Below are 23170 nucleotides of genomic sequence, written 5' to 3' on the forward strand. Positions count from 1 at the left end.
AAACGGCTTCAGTAAATTCGTAATTCTTGATATGTCTTTTAAACATGGTAAAATGATCCGTTTGTTGGTTTCTGTACCTGACTTTGTTTCTGCTGACGCGTTTGTTTGATATTTGTTGGTAAAATTGCGTAGGTAGTCATTCTTTTGAACGATAGTCGATAGATATTTTATCTTTTTTTCAGCGCTGCAAGTGTGCTGTAACGTTTTCTCGCCCTGTTGAATAAAGTTCGTAAGCAGTTACTTTTACGCGTTCTTGGGTTGTTGCTACTGTAACCGAGAATTCGGTCTGTGTGGATCAACTTCCGAAGTATATTAGTTTCTTGTATCGGTTCTGGTGACTAGTACATCTATGAATGATAGTTCGCTGTTGAACTCTTTTTCATTGTAAATGTTGTCATCGAAGACAATGTTAATCACTTACGATAATCGAAACGAGTATGGACAAAAAAACGCATAATTTCATCACCTTCAGATAATCTGAAGACTTCAATTTCAAGAGTTTCTTTTTAAAATGCTACGAGTTTATGGTTGTAGAATTTCTCCCATAGCAGCTTTCAAATTCTGTTTTTTCAAAGTAAAGAACTGTTCTTAGCTTGATATGTACGATCACATACAATGGACGATATACTAGCAGATTGTAATGGACGATATGAACATTATAGTAATGAAATAATTGCTTCGACAGTGAACCCTCAGCTCATCGTCCCTCGTATAAAACAAATAGCTTTTTTAAACCATGAAAAGTCATAGAACCAAAAATTCAAGCAATGGGAGATACAATCAAGATAAATAAGTAAACAATGACAGGTTTAAGGTCAACAATAACCAATCAACATCGAGATCTACAGGACAAGCTGTGAGCCATATGTAAAGGAATTCAAACACTTCACTTCTACCTGGAGTTTCCGCTGATGATGTCATTCAGAAGAACGGTGAAATGTCCACGACCAACCCATATAGGTCAGAGTTTTTCAAAGTATCAAAGCTTTTATCCCTAGGGTTTAAACAAACTTGCTTAAACTGAGTGGTATTTATTTTTTTATTTTATCAAGCGTTAATTTCAAAGGAATAATTCGTTTACATAACTTTACCATTGACATTTCGCAAAGTAGCAAATCTTCAAGAACTTGTCCGTACATACAACTTATTTCAAAAAAGTCCACAAAGTTATAAAAGAGGATGAACATCATTCAAGCTTCAATCACAGGAAGTAGTGGAGGTAATAGTAATGGTATTGAATGTTGATATATATCTGGGATTTCTTATTTTTTCAAAAGTTTTAACAAAGCATCAGCATATTCACCATAGTAAATTCGTTTCACTTCATCGGACAGATATATTCCATATTTAGCTTTATACTTCTTATCTATTGTATGCAAATCTATCTGAAATATAATAAAGTAAGAATCATAAATAAGATTTATACTTGTTATTAAAATGTAGTTACAACAAAAATACAAGACAAAATGCACTACTGAAGAGTTCCATAATAATGAGAAATGGCAGTCCAGTGCTTACAGGTTTTCATGGTGGTGTAGCTTCAATTGACCCATGATTTCAACGATGAAAATACTGAAATCTCCACAAAACTCCTTCTGAACCAAAAACGTAGATAAACGGTAGTTTATAACCATTCTCAATAAAATAACCAATATTAGGTACAAAACGTAATCCAATCTAATGATCAGCTTAATAAACACAACCTTTAATTCAAATGATATATATCCGAATAAGGTGAAGGATTCGCTCGGAGGTTTGAACATACAAATCGGTAATTACAAGCCAATAATGATGTATCTACCCTATCAATGTTAAAATTAACCCTGAACATGAAAAGTTAGTTCACTCTCTACACAAATAGTATGAGCTAATAGAAATTGTATGAAAACTGTAAATTCATTGAAATTATCGATGAATATCCGTTAGATGGCTTATTCGTTCCATAGAAATAAAAAAATATAGGACATTGAATGAAATACTTTGAAGAAAATAAGAATCATTACAACATATTTGACTAAGTCAGCTGGTACAACCTGTTTGTTGTATAGTGCACTTAATAGATAAGACAATGTAGAACTTTTATTTATTTTGCCCAGGACAGAGTGGGTTGGAGAATGCTGGTCAGCGGCCTATGCTCTATTGGTGGTAGCAGACGTAGGTAAGTAAGTGTGTAAGTAAGTTTCATTTATTTTATAATAACACATGAATATTGGTACAAGGGGGAACCAGATATATAAGCGCCACACAAATCTCATTTGATTGATGTGAGATCTGAGATACTGCCCAGGTGCCCAGACTGAATGAGGTTGTTTTCTTAGGAAGTCACACATAAAGCCTTCGACGTAAAGGTGGGATCCACAAAACGGTGGAGCATCGTAAAGAGATGCAGTTTCATGTTTATCCACAACTATAATAATAACCCCCAAAGATTAATTACACACCCTGAAAGCTGCCTTCAGCAGTCTGCGCAGTAGATAAAAATATTTTCTCAAAAGGAAAAAATAATGAAGAACATTAAGAAATAATAAATAATATGCGAAAATCTACAAATCGTAAAATTAAGTATCCCCTAATGTCAAAATCATGTAGCTCGTTTATGTAGTAGGTCACACGGGAAGTTTTCATCGATAAAAGTAAAACATGAGAAGACCAAGAGAGATAAGAGGGAATCATTGCACCAAGATAAAAGACCTTCGACATTTTTTGTATACGATCTGGAATAGTACAAACCACAAAAACACTGATCCGAAATTCAATAGCTGACATGAATTCGCCCACTTGGTATTCCCCTCTCTTTCTACCTTCCAGAATGTCGAATTTATTACAGCACAAATGATTATTCGTCAACCCTAGAAAAATTTGTTTACTATATAATTACGCCGGGAAATAGAAACAGAAGAAGGATGAATAACAACTGGAAAGGAAGGCGCAGGACAGAGTTGGATGGAGAATGCTGTTGAGCGACCGATGCTCCTCGATGAGGGGTAACAGACGTAAGTAAGCAAGTAATATAATTCACATGGTTTGAAAGACATGTGAATCTATATAGATACAAATTATCAAGATCTCACAGCTTTATTCTTCCGTTCAAATAAATGGAATGAATGTTAACATTGAAAATGTTTTACGTAGTCTGTATAAACTTACTTCAGAACGGAAAAGTAGGAAACGTTGAACACCCAGAACATCAATGAGTTCTTTATGAAGTTCATCATGAATTAACGTAGCAAAGTACATTGGCTTGTTAATGGAATAATTATCTGAAATTATATATAAATATAGATAGAAGTTATGCTGAACTACACAAAAGAACTCAATAAAACGTCAAGCCAACGATGAGTATAATTTGATAAGTGTGATACTAGATCAATCATCCTGTTTAAAATAAAAGTTCAGAAGGAGTTTTGTGGAGAATTCAGTTTTTTCATAGTTGAAAACATGAGTCAATTGAAGCTAGACCACCAAGGAGTGAGAAGCAGTGACCAGTGGATTTCAAACCAAATCTGTTGTGAGATAGGAACGCACTGAAGACAATTGATGAACGGTTGCTCACTTCATGGATTGGTTGAAGTTAGACACAAAAACCATCGGATGCCGGCTCAGTAGTGTCAGAAGTTAAGCGCTAGCGTTACACTGATAGGCCCTGAGTTCGATTCTCACGAGGCGAGGTCGTGGATGCGCACTGCCGAGGAGTCCTGTAATAGGACGTGACGGCCGTCCAGTGCTTTCAGGTTTTCCTTGGTGGTCTAATTTCCATTGACTCATTATTTGAACTATGAAATTAGTAAAGACGATGGTAAGATGTGTAGATGAAATAACTAGTTTAGGATATAAAAATGAACCCTAGTCAAATTAAGTCACCATATTATAAAATTGATTATTAACAAGTTGACCCTGAAGTTGGCCAGGGTAAAAGGAGCGGCTGGACATATTTCTTTTGGATGTTAAGTTCCGGTTTTTAGATCCTGATAGCAATTGCCACAGACGGCTGAGACAAGCTTATGGAAAAGTAGATTTTATAGATGTTGTTGTAAATAATAAAATTTATTTTCAACCATGAAATTGTTTTGGTTTAAGCTCATGGATGGTAAGAGCTTCGGTTATTTTGTCTAGGAGTTGGATACGAAGGGATCTCTTTTCAACGAAATTATTATCAAGCTGTACAATCGTTGAAAAGCGATTCATTCGTATCCAACTCCACAAAATTGTTTACCATGATTTTAAGTAGATGAATAAAAATCAGGTAATTCTCGTGTTTTATTCATGCCAAGTAAATTATGCATTTCATGTGGACATTATACAAGACGCGTCAAGAAACATATCCCTCGCCTGATTGAAAATAGGAAGTGGTGATTGATTAGTACCTGACTATCGTGACTATCATGACCAATGGTTGGAGACTCTAGGTGATATGGCTCAGAATCGATCACAATGGCGTAGGTGTATACAATCTTTATTTTCCCTTAAGCCTTGGGATTAAAATTGTTTCATAACTTTCTTCCTTTCTATACTATATCCTTATATACAACCCATCTTTTATAAACTATCACCACTAAATTAACTACTTCTTTGAATCGGGTGTTCATCTTGTTGTGCTAACGAGATATGGCAACTTGAACCGATGCATATGTGTGCCTGGTCCTACGTTGTAGCTGACTGACTGACTGAGTACCTGACTGACTAATGAAATGGAGATTTTATTTTACTGGGTCATTTACATAATAAACAGAAATATACCAAAAAACATTGTGTTTGTAATGAAGTTTTGTTCTCTGAGCTGAATGGTTTGATCGTGTAGCTTTCATCAAAATCACCGACCTGAGCTACAATTCTTCTCCAACATTGTGTTTTTATTTTCATTGAAAACGTTACTTGAAAAGAAACCAACTCGTTCTCTTTTTCTATCCTAATCACAAATTTAAATTTTGTAATTCACTTTGTTTTTTAATATTTTTCCATTGTTGTCCCCAAATTACCTGGTACTGCCGAGAGGGGGGAGAGTTCACTCTCCCTCTGGAAATGCTCTCACGTGGTCACGCGTATACAGTCTCTGTCAGGGAAGTCCTACTCACTGCCTTCTCGTGGCACCGGTGTTCTTTACGAAATTAAGAGGATGAAAAGCGAATCTCTTGCAATTTAACCGTGTTGGTGGACACCGGAAGTCCACATAGGGTGTCAGCTTTCTATGGGATGTGGTCGTAAACCCCATACTCAATCCTTTTTTTTAAATCTGCAATTGGAACTGGTTTTAGCTCCAGAGGAACTCCACGCGGAGTTATATATATCACTACATAGTATAACTGTTAAACATGTTTAAAATGACCTATTAACAACTTATTTGAATGAGGTGGATATTCATGGATTATGCTGTAGTCATGCAGGAGGTATTTTCTTTATCATTCAAAATGAGGTAAATGATATATACGCTGAAAATGAGGTCCATTCAATAAAAACGCTTATATTTACTTGAAAAAAAGGCATACTAGATTGATAGTACTTACACATTGCTAATAAAATATTATGAAGTTGACCAGACGTCCTGCTTTCAAGAACTTCACCAAGTTGTCTAACGGGTTTCTTTGAAATGATATATGGATAGGAAGAAACAAATAAACAAAAAAATCAATACATCAGAAAAGATTCAAAGATTAACAATCTGTCTCTCAAGATGGTCATACGTACTTACTTTACTTAAACCTGTTACTCCCAATAGAGCATAGGCCGCAGACTAGCATTCTACAACCCACTCTGTCCAGGGGCCTACTTTTCTAGTTCTATTCATTTTTCTCATGTCTGTCTCTATTTCTCGGCGTAATGTGTTCTTTGGTCTTCCTCTTCTCCTTTGGCCTTCAGGATTCCATGTAAGGGCTTGTCTCGTGAGGCAATTGGGTGATTTTCTCAAAGTATACCCACTGGAATCTGGTTTGTTGTCTCCCACAGTGGAATGCTGCTGATAGTGTCTGATCAACGGATCCGAAGTATCTTGCGTAGACAACTGTTTATAAACATCTGTATCTTCTGGATGATGACCTTCGTAGCTCCCCAAGTTTCCGCCCTATACAGTTGAACCGTCATGACATTTGTTTTTAAAATTCTGATTTTGGTGTTGATTGACAATTTTTTTGAGTTCCAGATGTTTTTCAGTTGTAAATACGCTGCTCTTGCTTTGCCGTTCCTCGCCCTCACATCTGCATCAGATCCACCATGTTCATTAATGATGCTTCCCAGATATGTAAAGGTTTCCACATCCTCCAAAGCTTCTCCGTCAAGTATAATTCGATTGGTGCATATTGTATTGTATCGGAGGGTCTTGCTTTTCTCTTTGTTTATATTGAGACCTACTGCTGCTGAGGCTGCTGCTACACTGGTCGTTTTCTCCTGCATTTGTTGTTGCGTGTATGATAGAAGAGCCAGATCATCCGCGAAGTCTAAATCGTCAAGCTGCATCCTGCCTGTCCACTGTATCCCGTGATTTCCTCCAGATGTTGACGTCTTCATGATCCAGTCGATGACCAGGAGAAAGAGAAAGGGTGATAGTAAGCAACCTTGGTTAACATCGGTCTTTACCTCGAATGAGTCTGTAAGTTGTCTTCCATGGATGATTTGGCAGTTTAGTCCATCATAGGAGTTCCGTATGATATTGACTATCTTCTCAGGCACGCCGCAGTGTCGAAGAAGCCTCCATAGTGTTGTCAAGATGGTCATATTTTGAAATAACCACTAGGTTAAGAAAATGACATTTATAAAAGTGCATGTGTTAACCAATCAATAAATCAACTTTATAGTATCAATTGACAGACATACTCGTTTATAAATCATGTTCAATCTTTGAAACTGAAATGGATCAAGTTTACATAGACGTTGACCAAGTTGCTGTCCTACATCTTTGCTGAAATCAAAAATACAATTCATAAACAACGTTCTTAACAGGATTAGTTACAAGAGGTTGATTAAAAATTAAATATGATTAGAGGATTCCATCTTTTGACAAACAACAGGCTGACAGATGAACTTTCTAAAGAATTTTCAATTTTGATTGAGATCGTGGACCGATCGATATTAAACTACAATTAAAAACTTGGAATCACTGAACGGCCGTCTCGTTCTAATTTGAAACTCTTCAGCACTGCGCATCTACGATCCTGCGAGCGGAATCTAACATCAATCTGTTCATGATCTTAATTACAAACATAATAATACTCACAAACCAATACTGAAATTTCGATATATTAGACATAGTTGATATTAGCCACAAAAACGATTATTATTATTTGTTCAAACACATAAATATTGGTACAAAGAAGCGCCAGATAAATATGCGCCGCACAAATCTCATTTGATTTATGTAAGGGATGTGATGCTGCCCAGGTGCCCAAACCGAAGCATAAGGTTTTATTAGAGGCCCACACTCGCAGCCTTAGACCTAAAGGTCTGATCCACAAGGCAGTAGAGCATCGAGAGGAGATGCAGCCCCATGGTAGTTGGTGATCAACAACTGGTTCATATATCATTTGTTCCCTCAGGATACTGAAGCCAGCCTATGTGCACCATCGGTTTGAAATCAGGGTTTTCCGACTCCCGTAGGTGGACTTTCCATGTCCACCAACCAGGTTAGAGCTCCTGTCGGAGATTCGCTTTTCGTTCTCTCACTTTCGTTAACAGAACCTCAGTGGCGAGAGGCAGTGAGTGGGAGTTCCCTGACAGAGGCTATATACGCGTGGCCATGTCAGAGCATTTGGAGAGGGAGAGCTGACTCTCTCCACTCTCGACCGTACCAGGGCATTAGGGGGTTCACAAAAACCAACATCGTAACAAATAGTTCGAGGTACAAAAATCATTATCGTCTTAAGAATCAATAACTTCACCGAGAAAACATTTGTCACCAGTAGAGAAATTCTGGGATTAATATGTGTGTAATCATCAGTTGTCAGCTAATCATTAGAAATACATAATAAAGTAAGGTTTTATAAAATTCTGCATTTGTAAAGGATAGCCACCATAAAATCTTCGTTCTGAGACTAAAACAAAGACTTGTAAGCAAAGATGGATAGTTGCTAGCAGTGGAATCCAGGACGCGCGTTTCGTCCTATTTGGGACCCGTCATCTAGAGTTGATGTTCACTCTGGGACTCGAACGCAGTACCTTTCGTTTCAAACAATACTAAATGGATTTAAAACAAAGACTGTTATTTGTAATGGACTGAGTAATGTAACATAGTTTCTCTATTGTCGGTGAAAAGATACATTATAACTGAGTTAGTTGAGAACTTGTGACTATTTTTGTATAAAGTACTAACGATCACTTTGAGAGTACATACAAAGGATATGATAATTGTTACGGATTTTCAAGTGGCTGTTTACTATTATATGAAATCTTTCAAAAGATCTGTATCTGCAACGAATAACGATGCTTTTGAACAGCATAGATGCCAGCTAATAGCTTAAGTTCAGTTTTCCGCAGAACTTTAATTTATGAACGACAGTTGAGCGACGTTAAAGTGACCTTGAGAGTGTCCAGTTAATAACTAGTACCAAGTGAGGGTTATAATCCACTGTGAGGAACTAGAATCACGATGGCTAAGTTAAGGAATTAGATTTAAGGTTTTTATCACTAACTAACGTCAGCTATAGTGCCAAAACGCTATTCTATTGATAAGCAGTGATCAGTGGAGTTCAACCAAGTCTGTTGTAGAGATATCAACTCGCTGAAGACCATTGGTGAACAGTTGCTTAAAATCATGTATTGGTTGAAGTTGAACATTACCACCGTTGGATGCCGGATCAGTGTTCTAAAGGTAAAGTCCTCGCGCGCGAGACTGGTAGGTCCTGTGTTCGAATTTCGCTAGTGCGGTATCGTGGACGCGCACTGCTGAAGAGTCCCATAATATGACGAAACGACCGTCCAGTGCTTCTGATTTTCGATGGTGGTCTAGCTTCAATTGACTTATGATTTCAACTGTGAAAATGGATGAATGAATTTAGCGTCAAAATCAAAGACTTGTTATTTTATATCTTAATGGTTCGTCCATAAATCAGTCTCACCGAGTTTGCATAAACGATAACTCTGGAATATAAATTTACACTATTTAACTGTAGCTGCCATAACTTTCTGTCCTAAAATGGCTTCAAATATCAATATGAAATACACATTTGAATAATTTGTACAATGAACAATAACATTAAGAATAGAATCTTTTTTAGCAGGCGAAAGCACATTTTCTTCCGAACTCCAATCATCATGTATGAAATAACAAGACGAAAAGCAAAGTCGATGAAGGTTAGGAATATTTAAACATCTTGAGTGAAATATAAACACTTGTTCATGCAAAAAATCTGACTAATACTAAAAACCGAAAAGTTACTCAGTGTTCTCCCAAAACTTGGACGTACTTAGAATCCAACACGACCATTATGTCATAAAACACCTCAATAACTGCTGTGTTGTTAACCATCGGTTTAACACCTCGACCTTTTATTGAATATTCCTGTTTAGGTTCATTTTTCCTTGTTTCAACTATACAATGTAAAGTAGTTTTTACAGATTTTCCAAAGTGCTTCTCTATAGACTTCCAGAATGGTTCTATAGAATCTGCAATGTAGAAAGCAATGATTGGTAGAATTCACTTTATTTATTGATGAATGAATGAAAATGTAATAATTAGGGAGCACTACTTCTTTAATACTTTTAAGGCTGAATATAAGTTGAACATTCAAACAGTACAGAGAATGAACTTGTAGATGGCGTCGAGTCTCGATTGACTATGATCACCACTACAGTAAGATTACTAGCCTGAAATCGACTTGGTTCCTTTGATAGCTCATAAACCAGAAAACTGTAATTAGTCCAGATAAAGTATATCTATTGGTGATCTCGTGGTATCGAAAGAATACCCAGATGTGTCAACGAGTACAGACAATAAGGGGAGAGAGTAAGAAAGTTCGAATGGACAAGGCGGGCGACCGAATGAAAAGTGATTTTGTTACAGTTAAACAAAACAAGTACAGTAGAACAATCACTGGTACAATTGGTTATAATAATAATTGTTTCTATTATACCGATCGCGTTCTCGTCGAGAAAAGTAGGTCACTACAAACATTTACTGCAAACGCAGTAAAATACACTGATAAAATTCGAGGATAAATTTGATGAGAAAAGATGTCGAATCATGAGAATTCATGGGTTTGTGTCCGCCTAACGTGTATTCATAAGCTGCCGTATTCATTTAACTCCGTCAGCAATTTTGTGTTGTCATAAGCACTGTTATTTATTTTGGTTAGAGTTAGTGATGAATTGTAAGATACGTAATTCATTTTACTTCGCCCTAATTATGTAGATGCATCTGGACTTTAGTGCTGGAGTTCGAACTTGAACAAGTTAACTATCAATCGGAAAACTAACACAAATTTCCCTTGGATACTAAGTTCAGTAGCTTGAAGGGAGTAATACTTCTTCTGCGAATATAAGTGCTAACGTTTTTGACTTAATTAGCTGACGTAATCCAGACCGTCGCTCCCTTTTCCACTTTTATACAACAAATAATGGTAAGAAATTCAATCAAAATAAGCATATAAAATGTACTAACATATTTTATAAGCATTTTCCACTTGATCAAATTCATCACCCCAGAAATCAATCAGTATACTTGTCGTTCTCCGTAAATCGGAAGACATTATTGCTCTGTACAATTCATCAGCTAATAAAATAGATGTGTCTGTTAGTAGGTCTTCAAATAACTGATACATTAATCCCGATTTAATGTTTTCTTTTTCGTTCAATAGAGGCTAAATAGTAAAGAAAACAAGACCGTTAGTAATATTATAGAATAGGGCTACGAATGACAGTTATGGAACGTACTTTTAGACAGATCACTCAACAAGCGTTTAACTCCGTGGGTCTTAAAAAATAGTAGATATGTCGTAGTTGACTACAAAGTCATATAGTGAATACATTCAAATCACTGAGGATAAGTTACTGTCTTCTATCATACCTATCATTTGATATTCGAACATGTCGAAAGCGATATGAATTTAATTTAGTAATCATAGTCTTAGCATCCAAATTAGTTAGAAATGCATTCATCAATTATGACACCAGTAAGTTGAACTGAAGAAAATGAACGTTTTTAGAAGACAATCTCTACCATTTGAGATCATTCGAACTTCTTACAAAGATGTCTTAATTAGTTACAATTGCTTAATTTCGTTGTAAGTAATCCAACTTTTTCATATTTGAAATCATGAAGCTAGACCACCATGGAAAACCTAGAAGCACTGAACGGCTGTTTCATCCTATTATGGGACTCCTCAGTAGTGCGCATCTGTGATTCCGCACTCGCGAGATTCGAATTCAGGACCTATCAGAACACTTAATTGACAAACCACTGGGCCAACTTTTATCCAACATTATCTACAATCTACTTGGACATTTCAAATTAACATTCATTTGACGAAGCATTTTTGGTTTTCCAAGCTTCTGAAATCATTCTCGAGAAATTACTGAGTTCCACTGATAAGTAATACTGGTTCTCGTTTCTTACATGGTATAGGGACTTGATAAATTATTATATAGATTCGTCTAAGATACATTTAGTAACGATGTGAATTTAAAAACGTATTACACAGTAATTAAATAAAAGGCATCATAGACAAACCTTTTTTAAAATCCTGTTGTACTGATGCATAATATTTTGTCGTTCTGCATTTGTACTTGATAATAAAATTTTCATTATCATCTCTGTTTGGTGAGCTGTGAAGTATCGAAGATTAAAAGGTTTAATACATTCATCATATTATAGACATAGATATGTGAACAAAAGATTTTCTGAAGGGGTTTGGTTTAGATTTTAGTAATTTTATAGAGTTGAGATCATGAGGCAATTAAAGACATTAACACCGTTGGATACCGGCTCAGTGGTCTATCCGTTAAGTGCTCCGGCGCGAGACTGGTATGTCCTGGGTTGGAATCTCGCAAGTGCGGGATCATGGATGCGCTCTGCTGAGGAGTCTCATAATAGGACGAAACGGCGGGCCAGTGCTTCCAGCTTTTCCATGATTGTTTAGCTTCAATTGCCTCATGATCTCAACTCTATAAAAAGATTTTTCTAAACAAGTGCTTATTATATCCTACGGTTATAGATACAAATTAATGTTCTGAATAATGAATTCAGGGTTTAGGAGAACATTATAAAAGCTACAGGTTATGAGACCAAGGCTTATAAGTGTAGGGTTTTGTAGAGATCACAGAATTTTCACAACATAAATCATATCCATTTGGATTTAGAATACAGTGAACATCTGTTTCGTCCATTAGTGGAGCTCCTCTATGTTTCAAATCCAAGAGGCTGACACAGTGAATAGAACTCTGGATTTATAGTCCTACATTCCAACAACTGTTATTTTGATCGCTAAGCCATACAATACATTTTGCTGAACGTTTTGTGAGGCTTAGGTACAATCCATGTATTCAATGCATCCAACTGTGGCTACTAGAGTCAAAACTAAATTACTTAAGTTATCCAACTTTTTTGGTAGTTACCGGTTCACTTGCCGTTGTAGATCATGTTACATCGACAGCTGTTCTAGGAACTCGTAATGTCGTGCTCAAAAACACTTATGAGTATTATTCTCATATTTTCCATGTAAGTTAACAATACACACAGACATTTCAACAAATTTATTTACATTTAAGCATATTACTAGTCTATATGACATCAATTGACTCGTAGGCCGAGTCATGAAAGCAATGTCCACTTACCTTTAGTAGAATTTCCTATTTTGTAGACTTGTATGTTAGCAGACGTTCCAGAACTAACTATATTTGGCTCATAAAGAATTCCTTCTACATTGACATAATGAAGCTGTGAACGAACGAATGGTGGTCTGAAATGATGGAAAATTGAACTGCAGTTTGAAATTCAAAAGATAAAATCCATTTTAAAATCTATCCGTTTAAATAACGTATTCCAGATTGAATGTTATTTAGTTTCAATGTGTGTGGATACTAAAGAATGTTATTGAATCAAAGTTAGGAGTTATAATTATTTCTCATAATATCGTACATTGACACACAATCGACAGGATTCAGGTTTATCGGTGTATAAAATTAGGATTGTAGGTTTATTATTTATGAAGAGAAGATAACCATAATGCTCACTATCACAAGGGGCTTTTGTGGATATTTTAGTAATTTTATCTAGTTAAGATCATAAGTTATTTGTAGCTAGACCACTGTGGAAAACATGGAAGCACTGTACGGCCTTGTCGTCCTACTATGGGACTCCTCAGCAGTGCGCATCCACGATCCCTCACTCGCGAGATTTGAACTCAGGAACTACCAGTGTACAGAAGATATTTAATTAAACAAAAGATACCTTTATTTGAAAAGATGTTGTCAATATTTGCTGTAGATTATTTATAGTGGAACGTTACTCTCCAGTGTTTATGAATTTACAAATACCTAGTAAAGTTCATGGTGTTTGAAACGTTTTTTGATTATGGTATTGAACGTCATATATTTCTCATTGTAATAAAGTGTCTAATACAGTCTTTTGATCAATAAAATTTAAAAGGAACAGGTATTTTTCAGACTGTGGGACTCCTTAGCAGTGAGCATCCACGACCCCGACTCGCGGGATTCAAACCCGGGACCTACCAGTCTCGCGCGTGAGCACATAACAAAATTGGATAGGACTAGAATGGAAGGCCCAGGACAGAGTGTGTTGGAGAATGCTGGTCGGCAGCATATGCTCCATTGGGAGTAACAGGCGTAAGTAAGCAAATAAGCAAGTGGGTATGGGTTTGTCAATATGAACTGTTATGAATTGATTGAATCGATACTCAGCGGTGGAAAAGGATTTTTGAAAATAATGCTACATTTTCAAATAAGGAGTTAGTATTGCACTGAATTAATGAACTTAAATGGAAAAGAGGAAGGTCAAATAATACACTGAGTTGAGAATCAGAAACAGATATCAAAATGATGAATAGCAAAGGAAAACAACTGGAAAGGATTGTTCGGGACAGAGTTGAATGGAGAATGCAGGTGAGCGGCCTATGCTCCTCCATTACGGATAACAGGCGTCAGTTAGTAAGTAAATAAAGGTTATTCAACGCTATATCTTAATTCTAACGATCATAAGTCTAATTGTGCATAGAAAAATTGATTATGAAACTGTTATAACAAGTATAAACTTACTTTGGTTCATCATAAGACTGAAATTGAAATTAGGATGTAATATTTATCAGTCAGTCAAGAATTGAAAATTTACAAATTTTCATAGTTGAAATCATGAGTCAGTTGAAGCTAGACCATCATGGAAAACCTGGAATCACTGGACGGCCGTTTCGTTCTATAATTGACTCATAATTTCAAGTATGTATAAAAATAACTAAAAATCTCCACAAACAACTCACTCATCATATGCCCACCGGTGACTGGCTGCTAGAGGTATTCTCTGGAGTTCTAGTGAGAAGCAGTAACCAGTGGAGTTCAACCAGGTCTGTTGTGAGTTATCAACTCACGGAAGACTATTGTGAAATGGTTGCTCAACTTCGTGGTTTGGTTGAAGTCAAACATTAACACCGTTGGATGCCGACTAAGTAGTTTTGAGGTTAGGTGCTCTGGCGCGAGACTGATAGGTCTTGGTTTCGAATCTCACGAGTGCGGGATCATGGATGCGCTCTGCTGAGGAGTCCTATAATAGGACGAAACGGCGGGCCAGTGCTTCCAGCTTTTCCATGGTGGTCTAGCTTCAAGCATTTACAAACATTATAATCACAATCAAAGAATGTAACGTTTAAAGTCATTAAACGTATAACATATTTAAAAACAGTTCAACTTACCTGAAGTACCATCAATATGATCTCTGTCAGAATAAAATGTAAACCATTTACTAAATCTAATAACATTTTCAAGGAGTTCACTTATACCTATGACGACACCATAGTTTATTAATATTTAAATATTTATCACAAATTGACCAGTCATAAATAGCGGTGGGTGTAAATAGTCATGATGAAGACTTTCATTCCATAAACGTCAATAAACAATCTTAATGGTAGGTTGTAACTGTTATGTAATGCGTGAATTATGCATACAATTCTGTTATGTTTCTTTATATTGGTTGATTGTTTTTTGGATGTAAGTAAGTAACAAGATCATATGATCGAGATCATATCAAAGTTTGTATTGTTTATTTACCTAAATGTAATTGTATACAGTTTAATGAATGATCAGGTGTAATCTTACAAATTAAATGATTATTTAATGAATCGCATGTAAACGATTGTTTAAATGTGATTTAGAATATTTGAAATATAATGTTACCAGATAGTATAAGTTTAATCTTATCCTAAACAATCAACCTTGATAATTACAACGAAATGATATGATACCCTCATATGATTTTCAGATGGTGGAGAAGGTTTGTAGCTCAGATGGATGATGTAGACGGAGTTTTATTTCTCTGAGCTGGATGGCTTGGTCGTGGAGCTTTCATCGTCTTGCTGAATGACATCATCAACACAAACGTCGGGTAGAAGTGAAGTGTATAAATTTCTCCACATGTGGGTCACAGCTTGCACTGTGTACCTCGATGTTGATTGGTTTTTGTTGACCTTAAATTTGTCATTCTTTATTTCTTCTTTTTTGTTGTGTCTCCCATTGGTTTAATTTTTGTTCCTATGTTTCTGCGTAATTTTCATGATTGGTTGGTTGATAAACTGGATTGATTTCAATGTTCTTGTTTATTGCTGATTGACCTTAGTGTCAAGCTTCTAAACATTACCTGGTATTTTTGGAATTGTCTCTATTCAAAATCTCAACATTTTTCCAATCGAATGTATGTCCGCAGTTGTCCACGTGCATTGATATAAGTGAAGAAATGTCATGGAGTTTGACTGGTTCATGCAGGCAAAGTTGTAGAAGGTGTCCGCTTTGTCCGATGTAGTGTTCGCTGTAGTAGGCTCAATTTATTTTGTAGACAATGTTTGGTTTGTCTTCTTTTGTCATTTAATTCTTTGGTTTGCATAGGATTGAATGGAGGGATTTTGTTGGTTTGTGAACAACTTCTATTCCAATGGTTTACAGCAGTCTCGCTGTCGTTTCTGACATACTTTTTATGTATGGTAAGGTGACCCTTTTGTTGATTTTTGCACTTGACTTTGTTCCTAATGATGAGGGTGCGCCTGGAATTTTTTTGAAGTTGGTTTGGTAGCGTTTCTTTTGAAGAATGGTTTACAAGTATTTTTCTTCAATTTTTTGTGCTGTAATTGTGTTGCGGTGTGTTCTCGATCTCTTAAACAAAGTTTGTACGCAGTTGATTTTGTGAGCTCTTGGGTCATTGATATTGTAGTTGAGAGTTTGATCAGTATGAGTTGGCATCTCGTATATTTGAGTCTCCAGTTTACCTGCGTCGGTCTGGTGATTAATATATCCGAGAATGATAGCCTGTCGTTTGATCCTGTTCCCCGGTGAGGTTGATATCATTGAAGATGTTGTTGATCAACCTGTACGTGTATTCTAGTTCATCCTGTTCGACAATGACAAATGTGTCGTCTACATAAGGAATCCAAATTTTCGCCCAGATCACAGGTAAGATCGCCGTTTCTAGACTCTGCATTACTGCTTCTGCGATAAGTCCCTATATTGGTGATCACTTTTATTGCATTTGCGAAATTTTCATGTTTCCGACTTTCCAAACCCTGAGTTAGGGGTAGTACCCCTATATAACATGGCGAGTAAGAGCAAGTGTAAATAGTAAACTTTCAATTTCAATTTACATGTACATGTTATACATCATTGAATAGCACTTCATTAGATAAGTAACAAAAAGGAAACCGCATTGAAAAAAGTTCCTTTTCTCTTTTTAGTTCTTATCAATGATATTTGTGAGTATTTTTGTGTGGTAACTCCTTTTTATATGCTGATGATCTTAAATTAGTATATTCATTTTCTCCACATAAGCTGAGCAATATTCAAAATTGCATCAGCACCTGGCCTAACAAGGTTGCACAAAGGTGCTCGAAATGGCAACTGGAGCTTTATATAGCTAAATATGGATGGCTTTGCTTCGGTGATACATCACTCAACCTCGATCTTACCGTAAATGCTGAAGTGTTATTTAGGTTACACACAGTAGTAGATCTAGGACTTAGGTACTCCTACGACTTGTCGTTTACCGAACAGATAATGAATCAAACTTCCAAGTCTCAGCGCCTTATAGGTTACATAAATCGGAACCTTCATATCAACGAATCTCGTATTCTAATGTACAAAGTTTGTGTTCGACCACTCCTCGAATACTGCGCATTTATTCATAGTAGCGCGCGCATAAAGGATAAATTAAGGCTGGAATCAGTGCAGAGACGATTAACAATTCGTACTCTTGGAACTGATTGTGCCTTGACATATAATTCTAGGTGTAATAAACGTGGGCTCGACCCTTTATGGAAGAGGGGGCTGAAACTAAATCTTATCTTTTTCTGCAAAATACCTAATAAACTATCCTTTACATCCAACCAAGTAATTCATTATGGAGAGACTTTTTATTACGACATTCGTAACTGCTTGTCTTTAGCGAAACAAACATATTCCAGATCTTCTCTCTATATGAATCACTTTACCTGTAAATTTTCTAGACTCTGGAATAACCTACTACGAACTATCCATACGATAAAATCTCTCCCATTATTTGTTTGGCCCAATGCATATTGCTACTCTCAAAATGAATTAAATGCTCTAGCGCCTGTAAGTGTATCTTACTCCACAAGTAAGATTATAGAAACTTCAAATGTTTAACCACTTACTTGCTGTCACTTTACATTACACTATCACTAGCAACTTTAACTCATTTAAAAATATCTAACATGAAAAGTAGTAAACCTGACAGACAGATATCGGCAATCATTGTTTTGTTGTTCCGTGCTCTCTGCTTTAATCTTACTTTCTCTAGTTGTAGATATTTATTAATAACTCGTTCTAGCACTGGAAATAAACTTAAAGAACAACGTTCATAATTCATCGGATTATCCTTAGGAGAAAAACTTAAAAGTTCCCTGCTGATGCATTAGATTGCCGTAATACATGTCATAAATAAACTACTTATCAATTACTGAACCAGCAAACATAAAACAATCTTATATCTCGTGCTTGTTCTCTACATCAAATGTTGCTATCTATGTCAAATTGATCATGCCTGTAAACTGGTGTGAATTCCGTAATTATTATTTCAGAATATATTATTATTATTATTAACGGTGCTTAAATGAATAGATATTTGATGGCCAGTTGACCGGACTCCGATTTGATTGAATGATGAAATCAATAAAAATAAATGCCGGGTACCTTTTCGCACGATCATCGAATTAATTCTGACTAGAAAATGAATTTTTGCTACATATATTTTATACACTGGTTGGTCCAGAAGAGCAATAAGAGAAATGTAGCGGAGAAGCGAACCGGAGAAGGCGGCACATGTTAACTCACTAGACTTATCATAATAAGCGGAAACATTATTGAAAACAGATTACACGTAGTGTGGCAAAAAGATGAGAATTGAACAAACTAATAACTGAAAGACGTGCTTACACAAGTACACACAGAGCATAAGCGTAGGAAAACAAGGCCATAAAAGTAAGACGTGTATGTGCACTGAAAGTCATAGCTTCCTATTGCAAGAATGTAGTTGTTATAAGGGCAAAAGTGACTCAGTGTCAGGTGCTACTGAATTTATTAAAGTTTATTGAAAAGTCAGGACGAAATACGTTAATGTCCATTAGTATTAGCCATTACAGGTAGATAGTTTTTTACCAAATGCGACGTATTGCTGTGAGAAGACGTGAGTCTATTCTTCTTTACTAGTAAGTTGATTTCTATCCAAAATCAGTCGTTGTCGAAGTAATAAAAGACTATACACTTACAAATTTTGAGTATAGATCCGCTCGCTCCACATCCACAACTTCATTATGATTATCATGAGCTCATTTTATATTAAAGTAAAGACGATTCTATGGCCAACATTTATTCATAAATAACTTTATATGAGCAAACAATAATATGCTAAAGTAACTATCTGTACAAGAAGTTTACAATAGTCAAAAATCAATAATAACTCAGGCTTATAAATAAACAAATAAAAGTGATTTGATTACTTGAATAATCCTTTTAAATTGAATATTGAAAAAGGATTATATACACTTAGTGAGTTTTATCTTAAGGGAATGAAAAACAAATTATTTCATCCTACCATCAATACGTTATTGACCAATGTTATTATTCTGAATTTGTATTTTTTTATTTGTATTTTTCAAAACAATATTGAGTAATTAATTCAATTTACTTTTGTTTAAACTTCCTATTGTCAACAAATGGAAAATGTTTAATGATCGTATCTACATGTATATTGACAGTGTATTCACATAAATACAAGCACTTTAATAGCTAATGATATAGCTATTGGTATTATTTGGCCTTTAATTTTCAATGATAATTTTTGTTCTGAAAGGACCTTTTAGCTTCGTTTCAATAACCAGTTCTATAGACAAATCGATGTGTAATAATGGAGTCAATACTAAGCTCTGTTCTATCTACGCATTTATTAACGAATTACAAGAATACTCTACCGTGATCAGTACTCGCCATTTTACATAAACAACCTAAAATAACGAATAAAATCGTTGTCTGTAAAGAAAGTGATAAATATATTTAGCACTTACAAATTGTTCTGCCCTTTTAGCATTTCAGGTCCGATCCAGTTACAATGAATGTCTCATAGAACTTACCAAACAAGCTACAGATAGCAACAAGAATAAAAGTGTACAATAACCGATATTAGTATACGCCAAGTAATAAAGTACAAGGCTCGTCAGTATTCATAAGTTACTGACATGATGCAAGCTCAAACATGTAGGCAGAGGACATGAATATTATATTATATTATATTATATTATATCATATTATATTATATTATATTATATTATATTATATTATACTAATATCATAATGTTAAAATGATAGACATTTAAACAGATGAGATATATTAATAAGTTTAAATAATTATGTCGATGGTAGAAGATATTCAACTATATTTTTTATAATGAGCAAATGAAAGTTATGTATTTGAAGCATGAAATCACAGTATTAATTTCAATGAAAAGGGAAGATAAATAAAATGAATGAATTTGTATCACAGTGAATGATTTATAGTTGCTTCACCCATTGTCTATAATTTCAAATAAGCATGAATAATAGACAGATTTGGTTCAAATTATGGATCTAAATTTTCAAGAATATTGATTAATAACTTCATAAAAGCTTTATCCAATCTAAGCGAAGATGTATAGTGAGTAGCAGTGGAATCCAGTTTGACACGCGATTCATCTTAATTGGGACTCGTCAGATGGAGACTCGAACCCAGTGCCGTTCGATTCAAACACCATCGCGTTATCTACTTAGCTACTGAGTCCTGATGGCCACTTAAGATGCAGATACATCCAGCTAACGAGTACCAAATATAACGAAACGCGCGTCAAACTGGATTCCACTGCTAGCTACTATCCACCTTTGCTTAGTATGCTTGTGAATTAAGATTATATGGAGAAAATAAGCACAGTATGAACATATGTCAATAAGAAACTGATCAACTGCAGTCCTAAACATCGATGGGAAGATCCAAACAAACAATACCAAGTGAATTTACTTTTAGTTTAGCTCTTTACTCACAATATTTGATGAGATAGTGATGAAGAGTTAAAAATGCTGATGAACTCTGAGATTCGATCTGAAGTATCTAGTTTGAAAACCACATTCATAATACAGTAAAGTTTTATTCATGAAGACAGTTTAGATATTACAGTGTTGTTTCATTGTAAGTAGAAAACATTTTCTTTTTAATAAAAATCGTTGGTTTGAGTAATGATCAATAATTGAAAGAAAGATTATATGGTATACTGATATATTTCAATTAATAAGAGGTTAATAATAATAGTTAACAGTGAGTTAATCTATAAAACACAATAGGACGGAACGGTCGTCCACTGCTTACAGGTTTCCCATGGTTGTCTAGCTTCAATCGACTCATGATCTTAATTATTATAAATGGTAAATGCCTATTGAAATATTCATTTGTTACCTGTATTTAATTCTATTCATATAAAATGAAAAAGAGTAGGTCTAAATTGTCTGCACATACCAGGAATACATTTACTTCGAACACTCCAAACTCCATTTTGACAAATGGTAATTGGTTGATTTGATTTATTCAATGCATAACCTACTTGACATGTTACATTCAATTCTGATCCATGTCTAACTCGTCCACCAGGTAAAATGATTTGATTAGAGATAGCATTTGTTAAATGTATTTGTGTGTTTATTACCATTATTTTTACTATTTATCAAGTAGACATCTCCATGTTCAACAGTAAACAGATAGAAATGTTTATAACACTGTGGAAATGGTTGAGGTTTCCATATAGCCTTGGTGTTGTCTACACTACAAATAACTTCATCATTTTCAGCTGATAACGTTGTATCTGCTTCACATCTAGTTTAAAAGTAGAAATCAACTAATGATTATTATTTTTAGTCAAAAGTCAAGACTGAAACTCTCACATTTTGAAGCATCTTTGTATCATCTTAACTATTCTTCCTATACAACTCTGAGCTATTCGTCGAAGAAACATCATGTAGCTGAGTTTGTTATAATAAAGCCGGAAAATATTATCCCGAATTGGTGTTAGTTATTCGTATGTTACCAACCCAAACAATTGTGCTATCAGGATAGATTTTCAGTCGAAATTTACAAATACTGAAAAAAATAACTAATGTTAAGATAACCTATTTGTGAGTATTTCTTATGTGAGACACGGCTCACTTAAAATGAACTATTGGTTACTACTCAATCATATGTTCTATAATACCTAACGTCCGATGAGTAGTTTTGACAGGTGGAGTTCAAATTGTAGTGTCGGTTACTCTGTTAAGCCCCTATACCTTATTCTAGCCTCCGGACAAGCCAGTTTGCCATTCTTCTTGAGTCACGTTTTGACCTTGGTAATCATATACTTATGGACCTTGACTGTTTTTATATGAGCACATATGTGTGTACACTTCTTATATGGATGAATGATTGTACTAAATTTACGTGTTCAATCCTCCAACCTCGTATTCAACTTATTTAATCGTGTTGTTCACCAACGTGAATTAAATCGATGATATATACAAGGGTAGACGACATGTATATTTAGACAAATTATCTATAAAGTAATGCAAAGTATTATCATACTCAATGGATGATTATCACTCAATAATTATCTGGCCTATGATGTAAACTGTCATCAAAGTTATAAGTCAGATTTTTTCTATTCATAATGCAAAGCAATTACGTTTGGCATTATTGTAAATTTATATACACTACTGTACAATGCATACAGCTTTATACTACCGTCAATAATGACAACGCTTGTATTACTTAGCAATATTAAATAATAAACGGTGTTAAAAGTCATTGTGATTTTAAATGATTGAACATACGACAATACATTTCATCAAACCAACATTTACCTAATGAGCTTAGATGGACAATTGTTTATACAGGATATGTATATAACGTGTAAGGAATGTTTAATTTTGTGTCTGTATTGATGGAAATTTCCCATCCTTCAATGAATCTCCGACATTGAATAACTGATGGAAAACCGAACATCGGTAAGTTTACTTATTTATAAGTCACAGGATCATTGATATTTTATAAGATTTGATTTTTTTACTAAAAGTAAATAAATACAGTGATCATATTTATGGCCAGAAAAGTTTACTTTAAACTATTAGCACTGAAAATGAGTTAGGGTTTAGGGTTAGGGTTAGGGTTAGGGTTTAGGGTTAGGGTCAGGGTTAGGGTTAGGATTAGGGGTTAGGGTTAGGGTTAGGGTTAGGGTTAGGTTAGGGTTAGGGTTAGGGTTAGGGTTAGGGTAGGGTTAGGGTTAGGGTTAGGGTTAGGGTTAGGGTTAGGGTTAGGGTTAGGGTTAGGGTTAGGGTTAGGGTTAGGGTTAGGGTTAGGTTAGGGTTAGGGTTAGGGTTAGGGTTAGGGTTAGGGTTAGGGTTAGGGTTAGGGTTAGGGTTAGGGTTAGGGTTAGGGTTAGGGTTAGGGTTAGGGTTAGGGTTAGGGTTAGGG

The 23170-nt window shown here is 35.3% G+C and overlaps 1 protein-coding gene across 2 annotated transcripts; it reads right to left on the bottom strand.

Moving 5' to 3' along the window:
- Positions 1-1262: 1262 nt before the first annotated feature.
- Positions 1263-14918, bottom strand: Smp_077880.1 (putative annexin; the record flags this gene model as incomplete). 2 transcript variants are annotated; one of them, XM_018798545.1, is made up of 10 exons in its annotated part: positions 1263-1385; positions 3148-3260; positions 5502-5577; positions 6805-6889; positions 9390-9588; positions 10583-10781; positions 11651-11745; positions 12754-12878; positions 14194-14210; positions 14841-14906. In XM_018798545.1, the coding sequence occupies 10 exons, from the start codon at positions 14904-14906 to the stop codon at positions 1263-1265; spliced, it is 1098 nt and encodes a 365-aa protein (XP_018653477.1). The 2 variants fall into 2 exon arrangements, with proteins under 2 accessions (XP_018653477.1, XP_018653476.1); XM_018798546.1 differs by lacking the exon at positions 14194-14210 and having other exon boundaries at positions 14841-14918.
- Between the last annotated feature and the right edge of the window lie 8252 nt (positions 14919-23170).

Source organism: Schistosoma mansoni, chromosome 6 (genome assembly GCF_000237925.1).
Source record: "Schistosoma mansoni strain Puerto Rico chromosome 6, complete genome".
In the NCBI taxonomy this organism is placed as follows: domain Eukaryota; kingdom Metazoa; phylum Platyhelminthes; class Trematoda; order Strigeidida; family Schistosomatidae; genus Schistosoma; species Schistosoma mansoni.